The sequence below is a fragment of the Nasonia vitripennis genome, unplaced genomic scaffold, assembly GCF_009193385.2.
Source record: "Nasonia vitripennis strain AsymCx unplaced genomic scaffold, Nvit_psr_1.1 unplaced0245, whole genome shotgun sequence".
Taxonomy (NCBI): domain Eukaryota; kingdom Metazoa; phylum Arthropoda; class Insecta; order Hymenoptera; family Pteromalidae; genus Nasonia; species Nasonia vitripennis.
Genome location: NW_022280024.1, coordinates 18074 through 36295, shown reverse-complemented (window position 1 = coordinate 36295; position 18222 = coordinate 18074). Strand labels below are relative to the sequence as shown.

At 42.5% G+C, this 18222-nt stretch overlaps 1 protein-coding gene across 1 annotated transcript; it reads right to left on the bottom strand.

Moving 5' to 3' along the window:
• Positions 1-7508: 7508 nt before the first annotated feature.
• LOC107981817 (uncharacterized protein F54H12.2-like) lies at positions 7509-8240 on the bottom strand. Its single transcript, XM_016988504.1, has one exon. It carries the CDS (start codon positions 8238-8240, stop codon positions 7509-7511), a length of 732 nt encoding a protein of 243 aa, XP_016843993.1.
• Positions 8241-18222: the final 9982 nt, after the last annotated feature.

The following is an 18222-nucleotide window of genomic DNA, read 5'->3' as shown; positions in this document are numbered from 1 at the left end:
TTGGCCAAGTTCATTGCGCAGCTTTTAAACCCCTATGGTTATTAAGATATCAAGGTTTCAATCTTTTTTTTGGAAATTTTTTATTCTTTATATCTCTAAAACAATGTAGTTTATTCTCTGGCGATAATTTTGCAGAATGTTAGAATAATCCTAGTTGGATGGTTGGTGAGGAGAACTCGTGATTAAACAAGGCTCTAATATTCTATTATAACTCTCTTTATTTTCTTCTTATATATATATATATATATATATATATATATATATATATATATATATATATATATATATATATATATATATATATATATATATATATATATATATATAACTCGGGCGACGGAGCTGTTGCTTCGAGAGCGGTCGGCAGGAGAGTGAGTACTTTGCAGAGCACGCGTGAATACCTAGCGCTGCCCGCATGGTGGCGCTAGATTAGCCCTGTAGTTTACTATAGACAGCAAGCGGCGCGAAGACTCGCCAACACAGAACCTCTTTAATTTTCCATTAGTGTTGTACCCCGAGATTTTGACTCGTTTTGCGGCATAACTTTTCTAGAGACTCTATGGGCCCCGCACGCTAAAAACTTAACTTAAGAGGAATAGGAAATAAGGAGGAATAAGGGGGAATAAGGCGGAACAAGTTACTTATTCTCCTTGTTCCCTCTTATTTCCAAGCTCGGCGTAATCTAACCTGCAGGAGATTGTTTATCAAGAAATTAATTAAAATTGAATTAAGTAATTTGAACATAATTTGTTTAATAAATTAAACGAAATATATATGATAAGTAGTTTTATAATTAATTTAACTGATTTCATTAAACAAGAGGATAAATACTGCTGCTTTTTACATTTTAATTTTTTTTTAATTTAAAAATATAAACCAATTTAATTGACAATCAGAGTTTAGAGAAACTGTCCATGCATGAAAATACAATTAAAATAAATTATTGAAGTGTACGGCCTACTCAAGGGTATACAGCTGTAGATTTATCCTCTTGTTTGATGAAATCAATTAAATTAATTATAAAATTACTCATCATATCTCGTATCATATATATTTTCTTTTATTATCTATATTAAATCAGTTAAATTAATTATAAAACTACTTATCATATATATTTCGTTTAATTTATTAAACAAATTATGTTCAAATTACTTAATTCAATTTTAATTAATTTCTTGATAAACAATCTCCTGCAGGTTAGGTTGCGCCGAGCTTGGAAATAAGCGGGAACAAGGAGAATAAGTAACTTGTTCCGCCTTATTCCTCCTTAGTTCTCCTTATTTCCTATTCCCCTAAAGTTAAGTTTTTAGCGTGCGAGGGCCCTATAGGCTCCCGCTTAGCGACATTTAGGAAGCTAATCGCAGAGGCTCTATAGCTCCCCTGTTAAAAATAGTCAATAGAGATCGATTTAATTATTAATTAAATTCTAAGCTATATCTGAATCTCATTTTTTGCATAAGAACTCTATTATAATAGATAGAATCGATACAAATCGATAGGAATCGATAAAATTGTATACAAAAAAGAACTAGTAAAGTTAATAGAAACCAATGTTTGGTATTAACTATCGACTTTTCTTGTTATTTTTCGTATTAAAATCTATCAACTCCTGTTGGTTCTAATCGATTTTAATCGAGGCTTTATACAAAAAATGGTATTCAGAATTAGCATAGAATTCGTTGATAATTCAAATGATTTCGATCAAACCTTATTGACTATTTTTAGTAGGGTCTCTGCAAAGGCTTCTACTCTGAATTTCCTAGGCTCAGTTATAGATTTTCATAGGTGCTCTCTGGACTCCGGATGTCTTATGTGGTCTGTTTTGGAGGCTCTGTGGCTCTCCTCGACTATTCTTGCCTCGAGGCTTCTTAACTCGTTTGGCAGTTTGTTGCTTAAAGAACGTAAAGTTCTTCGTTATCTCTCGTCTTAGCTCGCCAATTTGTTTGTATTAAATTGAGAATAAGAAAATCCTTATGCTTAAAAATTTTATTAGAATATTTTGTGAAATTTATTTTAATTTCTAAAGCTGTAAATACAATTGCCTCTATTTTAAAATTAATATCTTTGATAATTTTCTCGCGTGACATCAACATTATGAGAATTAATTATTAATCAAATAAATTGAAACCACCATGCAAAATTTCAGCCCTCTATGTATGATAGATTTTAATTGAGAGCAAAATCAAATTCTCAATGATTGTACTCAATTTTTCTTTTTGCTCTCAATTAAAAACTATCATACTTAGAGGGCTGAAATTTTGCATGGTAATTTGTTTCAAAAACAATATATTCACTTGTCTTTATCTCAAGTGCTATAATTTAAATTCTCATGTAAACACCTATGTGTAAATTTTGCCCCCGGAGCCATGGGGTTAGGTGTGGATCAGCTAGCAAAGACAGACATGCAAAACTTGTTACGCTAGCCTATTTCTACATAATAAAATAAGCATCTACACCAGAAATTAAATATCTTGCATGAATATACTGCATATAAGGCAATATAATGATAGATACTGCCTGCGACTGACTCGAACACTGAGTTGAGAGATTATCTGTCAGGATCGTCACTTTTACACTTCATCGTTGATAATCTTGAACACACAAATTTTACTTAATGTTTCTAATATCTAAACCCACATAAAAAGTATACATTTCAGCGAGAGCGTTGAGTGTGGTCATGTTTGCATGTACATATGCATAAATATGTGCAAGGTTCGGTTGCCATGTATAAAATGTTCGCCAACATTTTATGCCATATTATGCCCACTTTCCGTCGCCTGTTAACAGAGACATATGGCCACGATATGCCACATAATATAGCTATACTGGGCATAAAATTTGACATATCGTGGCCATATTAGCCTCAATTCCCTACGAGGGTACTGGGATTTTCATTACATTTTCATTGTATCCAGGTGCATGAGGTCGCCGATGACAGGGTCTTGGTGATACACTCCATAGCTTTTGATCGTATGATTTATGACTTTGTACAGTTTACACGTATACTTCAAGATAAAAATTGAAAAGATTTATAATATTTTCTAAGTTAAGATTAATATTTATAATCTAAATTTGATATTAACATTATATTATTTAGCATAGAAAAATTATTCTAATTTATAAAGATGAAAACACAAAATAAACTTATGTTTGATTGTTAAATTAGATTTTTTTATTTTATTAATGAAATTATTTTCCTTATTTTATCAATTAGCAGCAGATAGTCTATACACGTAAACGATAGATTACTAAGATTCATAAATGATCTTCGAGTCATCATTAGGACAAGTAAAAATAGTTCAGGCAGTAAGAATAGATTGTGAAGTTGAGGACCGGGGTTTAATCCTCGGTTAAGGCAACGTTAAGGCAACTAAACAAAATACAAGATATACTAGACACATGGTATGATATGAAGAGTGATTTTGAACTGATCAAAACTGAAAATTTGTTGCTAAAACAACTAGTCAATGAACTAAAGAAAGAAAAGAATGACTTGAATCTGCCAAAGCCTCAAAAAAAAAAAAAAAAAAAATACTTAAAATAAAAGTGACAAGAAATAGTGATAGTGACATTGATATTAAAAAGAAGGCAATTGAATGTATAACTACTGAAAATTCAAACAAAAAGTATTTTTCTGAATGGAAAAGAAAAAATGTTAATCACCTGTTTAAACAACAATAGTGTTAAACTAACCAAAAGTGTACTGAGGGAAAAAATGGAAGGGCTGTGCAGCATTAAAAAAGAGGAATTGAATAATCCTAAATTAAAAATCGTTGGAATCAAGAATCACACTAAAATGAACATAAAAGCTATAGAAGATATTAGCGTAAGGAACTACAGCAATTTTACAAGTAAAGGTACAGTTTTATACATGTACAATAACAGACATAATAACACTAGTACTGTCCTAATGCAAGTTCCGGCTGAATTATACAAACATGTAAAGGAAAACAAAAGTAAAATTTTTGTAGGTTATCAAAACTGCAAAGTCTAACTGCTCTAAGGCACACAAGAACAGTGATTGTGTAAACCCTACAAAGAAGTGCATTAACTGTGTTTACATTAATAATAGCAATTATAACACGAAGCTGGAACCAAATCATTATGCATACGACTATGATCTGTGCAGCATCCTACAGAAAAAAATTAATAATTACGTCATTATGACTGATTACCCAGTGAGACCTACTATATCATCGGTAAACACAGCGTATCATCAACAGAAGGTAACTAGTGGACCGATTATACCGACGATATCAAATTCAGCAACAACTTTCTACTTTGCAGATAGAGTAAAATGGTAACAAACTAAAAGCATTAGGAACAAAAAATAAAAATGGGAACTTTTTTAGACACTATAGAAAAAGACCCTGTACAGAAAGAAGAAGTATGTAGCGATATTGATAATTTTAACAAAATAATGATATGATTATGCGCATTAATGTTAGAAGCATGAACGCAAATTTTGACGAAATAAAAATTCTAATTGAAAGTTTAACTTTAAAACAATCTGTTATTGTTTGTAACGAAAATTTTGAGCAATATAATCATCAAATGGCACGGTAGCGTCACGAAGGCAAGTTTGAGAATCAGACGGAGATGCGGCGCCTGTGACACTATTTACTTCCATATTGGTGTTCGGATTTTTCATGATACAGAAAAAAATGCTTATCGTTACTGTTAGTGAGTTTTTTGGCTTATTATTAGTGTCTTTTCTAAGCTGAACTATGATTTCCAACGAGATTTTTGTAAATAAGCCGTTTTTTTTAATAATAAACGAGTGTATATATCGCGAATGCTCGGAACAGTTTCTCATCATTTTTATTCAGTGTAGAATGACCATGAAGTTGGCTTCCTAGCTAAAAAGTGGTAGGAGCGTGAAGTTGGACGCACAAGCTATTACGTGTAATACAGTTAGGTATCGCTTTCCCACAGTAAGCTATTATGTGTAATTCAGTTGGGTATCGCTTTCCCACAGAGTAAATGTGTTTACATTGTATGCTTAAATTTAAGGTTATGTTGTTAAGGTCTAGGTGGTGCACTCCGTGGTTTTTGTGTTTAGGTGTAAAAATCATTCAAGGAAGGTGTCTAAAGGTACAGGGTGGCCGATGACGACGTTTAAATGGTGCGCTCCATGGTATTTGGTGTCCGGGTATAAAAATCATTAAAGAGCAGTGTCTAGGTGTACAGGGTGGCCAGTGACGAGGTCTAGACAGTTCGTAACGTGGTTTTTGGAGTCTAGGTAAATAAATCATATCAGGACGGCGTCTAGGTGTACAGGGAGGCCGATGATGAGGTCTAGGTAGTGCGCTCTATAGTTTTTGGTGTCTAGGAAAGTAAATCATATGAGAACGGTGTCTAGGTTTACAGGGTGGCCGATGACGAAGTCTAGGTGGTGCGCTCCGTAATTTTTGGTCATCACACCAGATTTAGAACCAAATGTGTTCTGTTACCTCGACGACATAGTCATTGTTACAGAGGACTTTGAACAGCACCTACAGCTGATTAGCGAAACCTTCCGCCGATCACGGGACGCTAAGCTGAAGCCGAATTGGGAGAAAAGCCACTTTTGCAGAAAACAACTGAAATACCTAGGTCATGTCGTCGACGAGGAGGGGCTACACACGGACCCAGAGAAAGTAAGGGCAATTACCGATCTGCAACCGCCAACGAACCTCAAAGAGTTACGCCGGTTCTCAGGATTAATATCCTGGTACAGGAGGTTTATTCCGCAAGTGGCAAAGAAAACGGCCCCCCTTAACAGGCTATTAAAGAAGACCTAGTGCAAGCCCCAGTCCTAGCGTGCCCAGATTTCGCCAAGACATTTGTGTTACAAACCGATGCCAGCAACGAAGGATGAGGGGCAGTTCTAACTCAAGAAGAGGAGGGAAAAGAACGGATGATCGCCTATGCCAGCCGATCATTAAACCAGGCCGAACGGAAATACTCAGTAACAGAAAAAGAATGTCTCACCATAAAATGGGGAATTTAGAAGTTCCGAGAATATCTCAAGGACAATCATTTTGTCGTACTGGCAGACCACCAGTCTCTTAAATGGCTCGAGAAGATTGACAATCCGTCCGGTAGATTAGCACGATGGGCGATGGAATTAGCACAGTGGGATTACGAGGTCAAATACCGAAGAGGTAAGGATAACACCGTCGCAGATGCTCTATCCAGACAACCAGTAGCTGTATGCAACATCGATATCAAAACGAACTGCACATGGTACACAAAAAAATTGACTGCTGTCCGGCAGGATTAAAAACCTATCCGGAGTACTGCTCCATCAAGAATGGAGCATTACACCGCCATATCCTACACACGTTGGATTTTAACGGCACAGACGCGACCGAAGATTGGAAAATCTGCATACCCACCGAAAAACGAACCGAAGTTTTAAGAGAATGCCATGACGATCTGACCGCAGGGCATTTGGGAGTGGCCAAAACACTACAGCGACTGTCCCGGAAGTACTACTGGCCAGGTATGTTACAGGATGGAGCCAGGTACGTGCGTAGCTGCATAAATTGCCAAACTTACAAAGCCCAACAACAGACAAAAGCGGGTACCATGCACGCAACCAACGTCGAACAGCCTTGGGAGAGTCTCGATTGATCTTGTCGGACCTCAACCACGGTCCAACAAAGGAAACAATAGCTACAAGTAAAACTGCACGGCGCACGAATGATCCAATGACCAACTATACGGCTCTGGAAAGAGAAAACTCCGACTTTTTTGGGAATAAATTTTTTATTTATATCCCGAAAGCCTTGAATATCGATCACGTAGTCCGTCCTGATGACGATGATGCTGTTGCTGCTCGAGTACGTTAGGTGCTGGCTGTTTCGAGAGGGAGACTAACTGCGTACTGTCAGCGCGCTCGCCTTATGAAGCACGAATCAAAAAAAAAATTTTTTTGAGGCGCTGCGATCGAGTGTACGTGCGCATCAAGCGCTAAAATCCGTTACGATTTGGCGGCTAGAGTCGATTTCCAGAACGTTGTCGTAGTCTGCGTAAACGATACAGTTGATAGCAGTGAGAATAGCCGTCTCAAATCTCACTTCTATGCGTATGCTACCTGAGCGCACGAGATTCCAATGTGTGGCACAGTGTGCCGATAAATCAGGAGTGAGATCGAAGGCCGTCAAAAAATTGCCTTTGTAATAGTTGTAGCGATCGATGTCAAAACCTTCGTTGAGAAAATGCACGCCTGTGCCCGTGTAAAGTGTTTGAAAAGCGTCAATATAGAGTTTGTAGAGACCCGTGAAACGTGGCTGCAAAGGTTTAATTGGAATTTGTACGCCGTCGACGTAGAGAGAAATATAATTTATAGAGAAGTGTTGAAAATTAAAAGGGTTTAACACGCAGTTTTCGTTGAATGCTTTGTTTTCCACAAAGCCCAAGATTATTCTCTTCGGCAGCTGACCGTGTATAACGTTGTCGATCGAATCGCCCAATATTCCCGAGTGAAGAGTAAACGACTTAACTTCGACTCTCGTTATGGGTTATTTAGCCGTGGTTTTCCAAACTTTAGGACTGATTTTTACTCTGCGAACTATGAGTGTAGCTTCTTTGATGCTGAGTTTGAATTTTTCATCGGCTGTCGCGTCCATCAGACAAAAATCATCCTTACTCCTCACTAGACGTACGCGCATTTCTACGCCATTAATCAGCATTTTATCCTGATTAAAGAGGTTGTGATGTAGATGTCCAATCATGTCAAAGTATCGTCGATTCTGTGTAAAATATTTGCGATATTCCAGCTCTTTGTTCACGATCATAGGTGCTGTGACAGTGCTCACTACATTAGCTGGCGAATCGAAACCTCCGCTCGTGTCGTCGTACCACAGACTCGCTGTAAGATGTGAGTCTTTAGGAGCCGGAGCGTAGTTGAGAAGCGTCTCGATGTACGCTCTGTAAGGATAGGCGTTATTAGGCGGCAAAACAATTTTCTGATTGAAAAAAACGTCAGTCTGATTGAACATTGAATGCATAAAATTGTTGATCGGTCCGACTTTAAGGTCTTCGTTCGTTGCGGTAGCCTCGTCAGCGGGTACGATTTTAGCTTGAACATGAAACATAGTGTGAGCCAGATCAATGTAATGCTCGCTACCTGCCGGCACGACAAATTCCAATGGTGCATCGACATCGTCGCTAAGAGACGACACAGGCTTATAATGCAGAAAGCTGCTGCTTTCAATGGACGTTTGGGTGGCTGGAAGCGTGAATAGATCCATCTCGCTATACATGCATTCCGTCGAGTGAGAATGTCAAAATGTCATTTTTACCCCAAACTAAATACGCCTAGGACCAAAAATATCCGTAACACTTCTCAAACTCTGCTGACGCTGCTGCTGAGTACTTCTCTTTTTAGGCCTCTTCTTCGTTTTTCTCGTGACTCTCTTCTTCCGTCCTGCCGCATGTTGTTTGCGTTTTTTGCTAGAGCCGATCGTACTCGATGTACGTGTTTTTCTCAACTGACGCCTTCGATGCATTGCGCGTGATTTATAACCAGAGCCTTTCATCATTTCTGCTATCTTTTCACCGGCTTTTCTCTTCAATTTTTTTCCAGACTCTTTAGTACGATGTTTGAACACCTCCTTGAAATTCGAGCCGTTGTTTGCAACATCGTCCAACACGTTGATGCCTGTGCGCACAGCCTCTTTGCCCACAGCTCTGGCACCGGAAGCGATGTACGAAAGAATTTTGCGAAATAAACCTCCGAGCCACGCACCTACACCTCGTCCGCGCTGATACGTTGAACCGTAATAGACGTGTCTCACTCCTCCACCGCCTACTTGCTCGTTGTAGTAGCGTATGTAGTGACATAGCGTTGCTCTCTCTCTCTCTCTCTCTCTCTCTCTCTCTCTCTCTCTCTCTCTCTCTCTCTCTCTCTCTCTCTCCCTCTCTCTAGCGATTACGTTTAAAGTGAATCGTAACCGTCAGCGTTCCATATTCGAATGGCATTCGCACTCCGTGCTCATCCTTTATATCTATGACAATCGAGCGAAAACTGTGATGTAAAAGTAGAATATAATGAGGAGGTGCAAAATGTCTCAGGATATTACTGCCAAATTTGTACTTTGCACTATCGACGGAAACTATACGCAGTAGAGCAGCTTGAGTGTCGCCTACAGTGTGTGGCTCGCATACATCCGTGTACACGTAGATTTGATCGGGAATAGCTCGGGAAAGCGATGCTGGTCTGTTTCCTAGCGCGACTACACTGCCCACTGACCATGTGACAAAGGTGGCGTTTTTTCGCCGAATCTCGGAATCTTCGAAACCGAAAATACGGTAAATTTTTTCGTTGTCTGATGCTGATCAACGCAGGCACACTTGCACTGTAGCATGTAGTAGTCCTTTTGAAAGGGTGCAACTTCGAGACGCAGATAACCGTGAAAGGCGGCTGATTTATTAATTTTGTTGGCTAGTTGCTCGATCTAGTCGTAAATACCGTGCGGAAAAAAATGCGTTTCCTGCTTTGCATTTTCCGTCTGTTTAAATGTGTAAAAGGCGTCCGATTCTTGAATGTGCGTGACAGTGCTCGGCACGTGAATTTCACAACGGTAGCGCAACGGACCAATTCCCGCTGAGTCTGAGCTCGCGCGAGAGATGCGTTGTAAAGCAGCTGGTAGCGTTTTCGTTGTAGTACGACATACTGCTGTTGCTAGACAGAACTAGGTATAAATCGTTCTGGTCCATTTTTAAATTTTTTGTACTTCAGAGGCTTTGATCAACGAGTTGAATTTGTCCGGATAGCTAGCCCACTTGACGAGTAGCTGCTTCTTCAAGCCACGACCCTTTGTACGAATTACGCGACATGCGCTTTGTGCCAACGTGAACGAGCTCCTCGGGATAGAAAAAGCCGTCAATCTCTTCGCCGTTTAAATCTTCCAGGATAAAAGTTGATAACTGCTGTTTGTTTGATATGCGTTTAATCTTGAAAACTTCCTTGCTAAAGTTTTTTTCGTATCCCTTCTCGAAAGTATTTTTCGTGCGACTAATGCGTACGTAAGATCCGGGCTTGTATTTATTTATTACACCTGACGCCATCTTTTCGCGATTCTTGTAAGTCGATTGCAGACGAGCTCTTTTCGCTAAATTTTCGCGCGCTTTTGCAGCATTGTAGATGCTCACGTCACAGGGGCGCATCTTTGTACCGCTGTGTTGCGTAAGATTGTAAGCCCTATTATTGTGAGAAAAGTATCGCCACATTCGTTCGCGTAAAGTACGCTTTAGTCTTTCCACCACAGCCGCTTTGATATCGGGGTTTCGAGCTGAACGGAATTTGATGTCGCGTTTTTTCAGAAATTCCTGAAATGTCGAGCCTACAAACTCCTTACCCTTGTCAGATTGTAAGAGTATCAGGACGCGGCCGTTGCTGCGTTCGAGTATTCGTCCGAAGGCTGCGGTGACGTTGGCTGTAGTTTTATCGCGTAGAGGCTCCAGCCACGCGTGTTTACTCAATACATCCACCACTACGAGTAGGTAACTTGAAGCAAATCGCACTCTCATACGTCGTCAATGTTGCTCACGTTGTAACTTAATCGCGGAAATTTACGCTTAACGGGTCTGTGAAGAGTATAGACGTCTTGATTACTAAGCCACTCGTATATACGTTCTTTCTCCCGCGTGTCAGCAGCGCTAAATAATTTGCCATTTCGATTTACACGCACGCGATTGCACGCACCCGTGTAACCAGCCTCGTGCGGGACATCGTAGTATTGCTGCACGTACGACGACGACGACATGCTTAAAAGTTTGCGAGACGTAGCCACTTGTTCTTTGTTCGATTTCTCGTCAAAGCAGGCGATGCCGGCGATTCGCTGCAGCGTTGTGTATTTCCATCAACGCGTCGATGCTCTCTTTACTAGGCATTCGTCGTTTCGCTGTATTATTCGGCTCTGTTAAATTTTTACCAATTTTCACTATTTCCGGGTTTCCAATCAGCTTTATCGGTGTGTCGACTGTCTTGATGAATTTGGCGAAAGTTAAACGGCCGATGGGCACTTCCGACTGATCCAGTATTTTTTTCCTGCGTGCGACAACGTCGCTAATCAGTTCTATAATGTTGGAATCTTGTATGGGCCGGCCGTCTATACTGACTCTGCCAGTGCTATCCCACTTGAGACGATCGCCGGCAACAGTTTTCCAGTGTTTCAGCAGAAGGCGCGTTTTTTGAGCGTAACTCTTGGGCACGCTGTCGAGTATAATTTCTTCAGTCATTGGTGCCGATGTGGTCTCTGTTTCGTCGACGTCGCGCTCGTAATCGTGCTCAGCGTGACGTTCGGAATTTTTGCAAAACAGATATCGCCGCAGTACTTGTAAATAGTATTGACATTTTTCACGCTCATCTGTAAATTTATTCGAATGTAGAATTGTGTGCATCTCGGAATCGAGTCTTGAGAGATTGTCGCCGCACGTTTGAACAGAGTTTTCACACGACTCGTTCACTACTGGCGGTGCTGCTGCTGCTGGCTGAACGTTTTCATGCGTGAAAACATATCTTCGGGCACGATAATCATTTTTCTCGCACGATCCATTTTAGTCTTCCGCTGCTGCTGACTTTGAATTAAATAACTTCGAGACAAGAGCCCCGATAATAGGTGCGAGTAGAAGCGGCAAAAAAGTACCACCGTGCTGTACGAGAACTCGTTTCTTCTTCTGCCAATCGCTGACAGATTTCTTATTATTGCAAATCGTCAATTTTCTCAGCACGTTTTTGTGCTTTTTGAGTCGTCGTTTAGGCGAGTCTTAGATTTTGATCACACCTTGCAAGATATTCAAAGCGCACTCGCATATGCAACGCACGAGTCTCTTGTCGGCTGTGCGTAAAAGAGCCGTACGTTGTTGGCTGTCCGTATGACAAAGAGCGTTCAGTAAGTTTTGCCTTCGCAGCTCCAAAAATATTGACGATCACGTCGTAATGAAGCTCGGAGTAGAGCAAAAATATTACGGTTGTGCAGGCATCGCAGCGTCCGTCATAAAATGGTGCTTCACCGCTGCCCATCGACTCTTTCTCGTAAGCAACTAAAGCTGTACCACGAGCAATAAAATAATGCTGGAATTGACGAAGCAATTCTAGCATTATTTTACTTTCTTGTACACCACAACCTTCGCGAGGTACGAGAACACCGGCATCCTGACAAAATTTTACAGCCTGCTCATGCTGTAGTTGCCTACAACCGTCGCGGATGACGTTCCACTCGGCGCGCATCGTTCGTCTGAAGCGCGATTTTCGCCTCGCCTACAATGAGCGCTCTCGACAGACAGAGATTGTCACGATTGCTGATCTGAATGATGGACCATTGAGAAACGCTGTCGACGGTCAAGTTTTTCCGTCGAGAGCCACCTGCACCTACAGGCATCTCTACGACGGTCAAACAAACGGTAAATGACTCGTCGACTCGAAAATTTGCGTTGCTCTGAACGAGTCCAGACACCACAGACCAAAAATCATCGCCAGTCAGCGCACTCGCGAGACAATACGAGAGCCCGACCGACCCGTTTGCGAAATATTCGCTAGAGATTGAAGCACCGACGTGATCGCTCCCGCTTTTGATTAGAATTAGCAAATACTCGTAAATGTCACGTATTGCACGGCGGTGTTTTAATCCGTAGCGTCAGACGGCGAGCGTCTGTACGGAATTTCCGTACGCGAAGCATCGTATTCGCGATAATTTCGAAGCGACGATAACGCTCATCATCACGAGCTTCCTCCTCCTCCTCCTCCTCCTCCTGATCCGAATCAGAAGCTGCAGCAGAACCGCTTACATTGTACCGCCGTACTATTGTTCGGCGACGGTGCCTCTTCGCTCGAGCTATCGCCGCCGCCGCCTACCTGCGATATGCCGCTCGCTGTGCTGTCATCAATGATCGGGTGACCCGCATCGTAGAACCCGACCTCCTGCAGCATCGACAATGTAGGGCTCAGCACTGTTGAAGAGTCTGATGATATTGCCGGCGATGATGGGCCCTCTTCCTCGGTGCTGTTGCTGCTGCTGACATTATCGTCGTCGACTGCAAAGAAGCGAGCCTTCATTCTTCCGCGCGACCGTTGTAGCATTGAATGATGTCGCTGTACAACTCGGCCATCTCGAACGCAGTCATAGAAAATAACTCGTCTGCTGATTTTTCAAGCAAGTTGTTTAACCAACGTACTTCCTGCGCACGACCGTTATTCACGATTCGTAGCGCAGCAGCTTGAAAAATCATAGTTCGTCATTTTCTGGATCTGCATCCGGACAGGGCTCCATGCCTTCGTTCAGACGACGTTTGATAACTTAAAAAATTATTATTGTTAGTAATAATATTTTTTTAAGAAAATTTAAAGGTTAAAAAAAATTTCTTTTACTTTCATTAATAGGACGGTCGAACGAGCTGTACTGATCGAAGCGTGCATGCGGAATCATAGCAACTTGCTCAGCGGTCTCATCCCGAGTCGCAAAGCCCTCGAAAACCTCGGCTCTCGTAGGACCAAACTCGGGAGCTGGCTCGTAGCGGAACGTGAGCAGAATCATCGCAGCCTCCATCGTTTGCTCGCTATCTCTCAGCGGTGCTGGAGCGCCCGCTTTGTAGACAGCTTGCTCGGAGACGCCAGGCCGATCATCGCCGTGATCGCTGTCCTCTATCTCGTTCTCAGCATCATCCTCCATGGGCTCGTCCATAGGAGCTTGTATATCCTCCTGCTCCTCCTGTTCCTGCTCCTCGTGCTCCTCCTCCTCTTCCACCTCCTCCTCCACATTCTCCTCCTCGGATGAAGTGACTCGCTGTGGCGAAAGAGGTGACGACACAACAAACAGCGATGGGTCGCTGTCGCTCTCCTCCAGGGTAATTCGAGCTACAAGAAGAACAAAAATAAAGTACTATTATTTTATTTAAAAAACTGATTGTAGGGAACACTGTTAACACGTACCATGTTCCTCGATGCCTCAGACAGTACACATCGCGTGCACCGCGTTCCACCAAGAAACTGCCGACGATTTCTATCACAACACTAGAATGTTTAAAGTATCTCTGATAAAAATCGGCGATCCAGCGGTACGCGCAATGCGTCAGCAAGCAGCGCAGCTCGCGTCGCAGCCTCTCCTCGCACATCCGATGAATGCGCACGTACCACTCGCGGGTACACTTCCTCTGCATAGGTAGGTGACGACCCTTGAGCGCGTTGGCTACGCGCAGGATCGCACTGGACATTTCTGCGACACGTGGTAAGCTGGCTCTCTCAATGACACGCATTTCGAGAGACTGATGACTGCGCTAGCGTACGGAGGAGTTTTGTAGACGGCTCAGGGCTGATATGAAAATATCATGCCTTTCTTAGGAGTGATTTCATCGAATAAGAAGATCGCAGAGCAGGAAAACCGTTAAAGAGGGGGATTTGTTTTAAAACAGCGCATATTACAGCCATAGCTGAGAAATTCAGGCTGCTATCAGTGATCGTAAGAAATAAATCCGATACCGTACTCGCTGTTTGCGCTTTAGGCACATAGCAGTCATAAACGTTAGGCGGATAGCGGACGTCACAGAGAATGGGCCGTCGCCACCGCTAGATCCGGTGACACGGACCAAACAGTTTTTTATGACTCTACGGCTGACCCTTTTTAATCTCTCTTACCGGACACCTGTAATTTCTGTACAAACAGTTTACACTTGTTCTCAAGTGTCTAGCGGAGATCCAATGATTCGTTTTCTGCTTAGTTTTGGAAACTAATCCGTTGGTGATAATAAAACAAAGCCCGAGTCCATGATCACACGATATTTCCTAAAGTTAATTCGCGAAACATTGAGAACCTTTCGTTCGCTCTCATCCGTCTCCGATTTTTTCTGATAAGCCCACGACGCTGGAGCTCAAGTGCATACAAATAATCCAGTCCGAGTATAGCGTTACCGACGGTCTCGCATTCTTAAGACAACGAACGTCGTTAAAAGGCAAAGAGTAGAGAGGTGCGGTCCCCCTCTACCTACGTCCAGAAATTTTTGCCAATGGCTTACGTTTATAACACGGCTTGCACCGATCAGTCCGCTCTGAGTCCCTACGGATTCACCGAGATCGCATTCGCCTCCACCATCATCAGCAGACGACGACAACGACAACAACGTCCAAGGTACGCCAACGACAGCACGACGCAACCGCAGCGTATCTTACAACTTTCATCGCATGCCTACTCCGCCGAAAGAGTTGGTGCCTCGTATACTGCGAGGACGGCCCACACGTCAACTGCGCCACTCGCAAGTGTAGGTGTATCGCTTGTTTGTAATTTATAGCATAGAAATTTAGAGTGTGTGTGTGTGTGTGCGGCTGTGTAAGTATGTTTGTTTGTGTGTCATTTTATTATTTCATTATCTTGTAAGCTGAGTCGTTCGACTCGTACGCATTTTTTAGTAAATAAATATTGTGCCAGAATTTTTCTTTTTATACGTGCAAAACCCCAACTCCCATCAACCATCCCCAAAGCCGAAATTTAGAGTAAGCTTTGCGGCACCGAGTAGTAGAGTTATATATGCACGCGTTCATTTCGATGCGAATCATTCGTCAAGCGACCGGAAAAGCAGCACTCGACCATGGGACAGGAGCAGAGCAAAGAGCAGAAAAAAGGTTCTACGTGTGAGGAGAGACAGCCTCTCATGAGAAGCAAGGAGCCAAGAAAGCAGAACAATCAGTCGTCATTATCAAGCAACACTTTCTCGTATCCAGAGAAAAGCGGTTATAATAATCTGTCTAAAAAATCCTCCTCCTCCTCGTCGTCACAGAATCAAAAATCCTTTTCCACAAACACCTTTTCGTGCCTCGAAAAAGACGGCTACAGCAAGCTGAAAAGCTAATTACAATAATATATATTTCAAAAAACAATCGGGCCAGCATATAAATTATATACGTGGAACAATTTCTCTCTTTAGAACGCAGAAAGGATCAGAGCCGGCGCTAGGGAAATAAAAGCCAAACAGCAGGTATACGAGAGCGACAGGTAGACGGCGGCTTTGGCGAACGCGCGAATATGGCGTAGAGAGGGGAGAGAGAGAGAAGCGGGTCCGGTACAGTAGCGGAGGGAGCCACCGCACCAGAAGTCAGGGGCAACTATAGTGTAAAAGGAGAGGGGGGCTACGGGCTGAAATAGCGAGAGTCGCACACGTACGTTCTAGTTCGGGGCCGGCATGGAGTAGACAGCGAAAGAGAGAGAGAGAGAGAGAGAGAGAGAGAGAGAGAGAGAGAGAGAGAGAGAGAGAGTGAGAGAGAGAGAAAGAGAGAGAGAGAGACAGTAGCGCTCGGGTCTGGTTGAGGTAAAAGGAGGAGGGGTGGCATCGTATGCGTGATATAGCTTTTTTTTAAAACTTATTTATAATTATTTATCAATAAACAAATAAAAGTCAGCCATCGATGACAGGCTGTTTATGACAGTAGCGGTCGTAAATCATGTTTATTAACCTTATCAGCAACTATTGATATAAACATGGGCTTCTGTTTACATAATCAACTGGCGCCAGCCACGGGAATGGTGACGTCACTCTAGGCCAAACCCAGTCTCTCCATACCAGCCCATATACTACCGATGAGTATGAATTATATGGGTTTAAGCGTTTTGGTTTCAGAATTTATCCTCGCTCCGCTCGCATTCTTTCTATGTGCCGAAAGGTTTTTGAGTACATTATTACTCGCGCGTGGTGTAGTTGGGTTTAAGCGCTTTGGTTTCTGGTTTATTACTTGCTTCGCTCGCCTTCCTCCAATGTGCCAAGGTGTTGTTAAAATAAATTATTACCATTGGGAAGCATGTCGTAGCTGGGATTAAGCGCTTTCGTTTCAGGTTTTATCCTCGCAACGCTCGCCTTCTTCCGATGGGCCGTGGTGTTGTTTAAACAAATTATTACCTTTGGGAGCATGTCGTAGCTGGGTTTAAGCGCCATGCTCCCCTAAGGTAATAATATATTCAAACAATAAATCGGCACATCGGAGGAAGTCGATGGGTGCGAGGATAAAATCAAAAACCAAAACGCTTAATCCCAGCTACCCCATGCTCCCCTAAGGTAATACTTTATTCAAACAACACCGTGACACACCGAAAGAAGGCGAGCGATGCGGGGATAAAACCTGAAACCAAAGCGCTTAAACCCAGCTACCCCATGCTCCCCTAAGGTAATAATTTTTCAAACAACACTACGACACATCGGAAGAAGGCGACCGGTGCGAGGATAAAACCTGAAACCAATGTGCTTAAACCCAGCTCCGATATGCTCCCCGAGAGTAATAATTTATTTTAACAACACCTCGGCACATTGGAGGAAGGCGAGCGGAGCGAGGATAAAGTCTGCAACCAAAGCGCTAAAACCCAGCTACGACATGATTCCCGAGAGTAATTATTTATTTTAACAACACCTCGGCACATTGGAAGAAGGCGAGCGGAGCCAGGAATAAATCAAAAACCAAAACGCTTAAACCCAGCTACCCCATGCTCCACTAAGGTAATAATTTATTCAAACTACACCACGGCACATCGGAAGAATGCGAGCGGTGCGAGGATAAAGTCTGCGACCAAAGCGCTTAAACCCAGCTACGACATGCTCCCCGAGAGTAATTAATTATTTTAACAACACATCGGAACATCGGTGGAAGGCGAGCGTAGCGAGGATAAAATCTGAAATCAAAGCGCTTAAACCCAGCTACGACATGCTCCCCGAGAGTAATTATTTATTTTAACCACACCTCGGCACATCGGAAGAAGGCGGGTGGCGCGATGATAAAATCTGAAACCAAAGCGCTTAAACTCAGCTACCCCATGCTACCCGTGAGTAATTATTTATTTTAAAAACAACTCGGCACATCGGAGGAATGCGAGCGGAGCGAGGATAAAATCTGAAACCAAAGCGCTTAAACTCAGCTACCCCATGCTCCCCGAGAGTAATTATTTATTTTAAAAACAACTCGGCACATCGGAGGAATGCGAGCGGAGCGAGGATAAAATCAGAAACTAAAGCGCTTAAACCCAGGTACCCCATGCTCCCCTAAGGTAATCATTAATTCAAGCAACACCACAACACAACGGAAGAAGGCGAGCGGTTCGAGGATAAAGTCTGCGACCAAAGCGCTTAAACCCAGCTACGACATGCTCCCCGAGAGTGATTATTTATTTTAACAAAACTTCGACAAATCGGAGGAAGGAGAGCGGAGCGAGGAATTAATCAAAAACCAAAACGCTTAAACTCAGCTGCCCCATGCTCCCC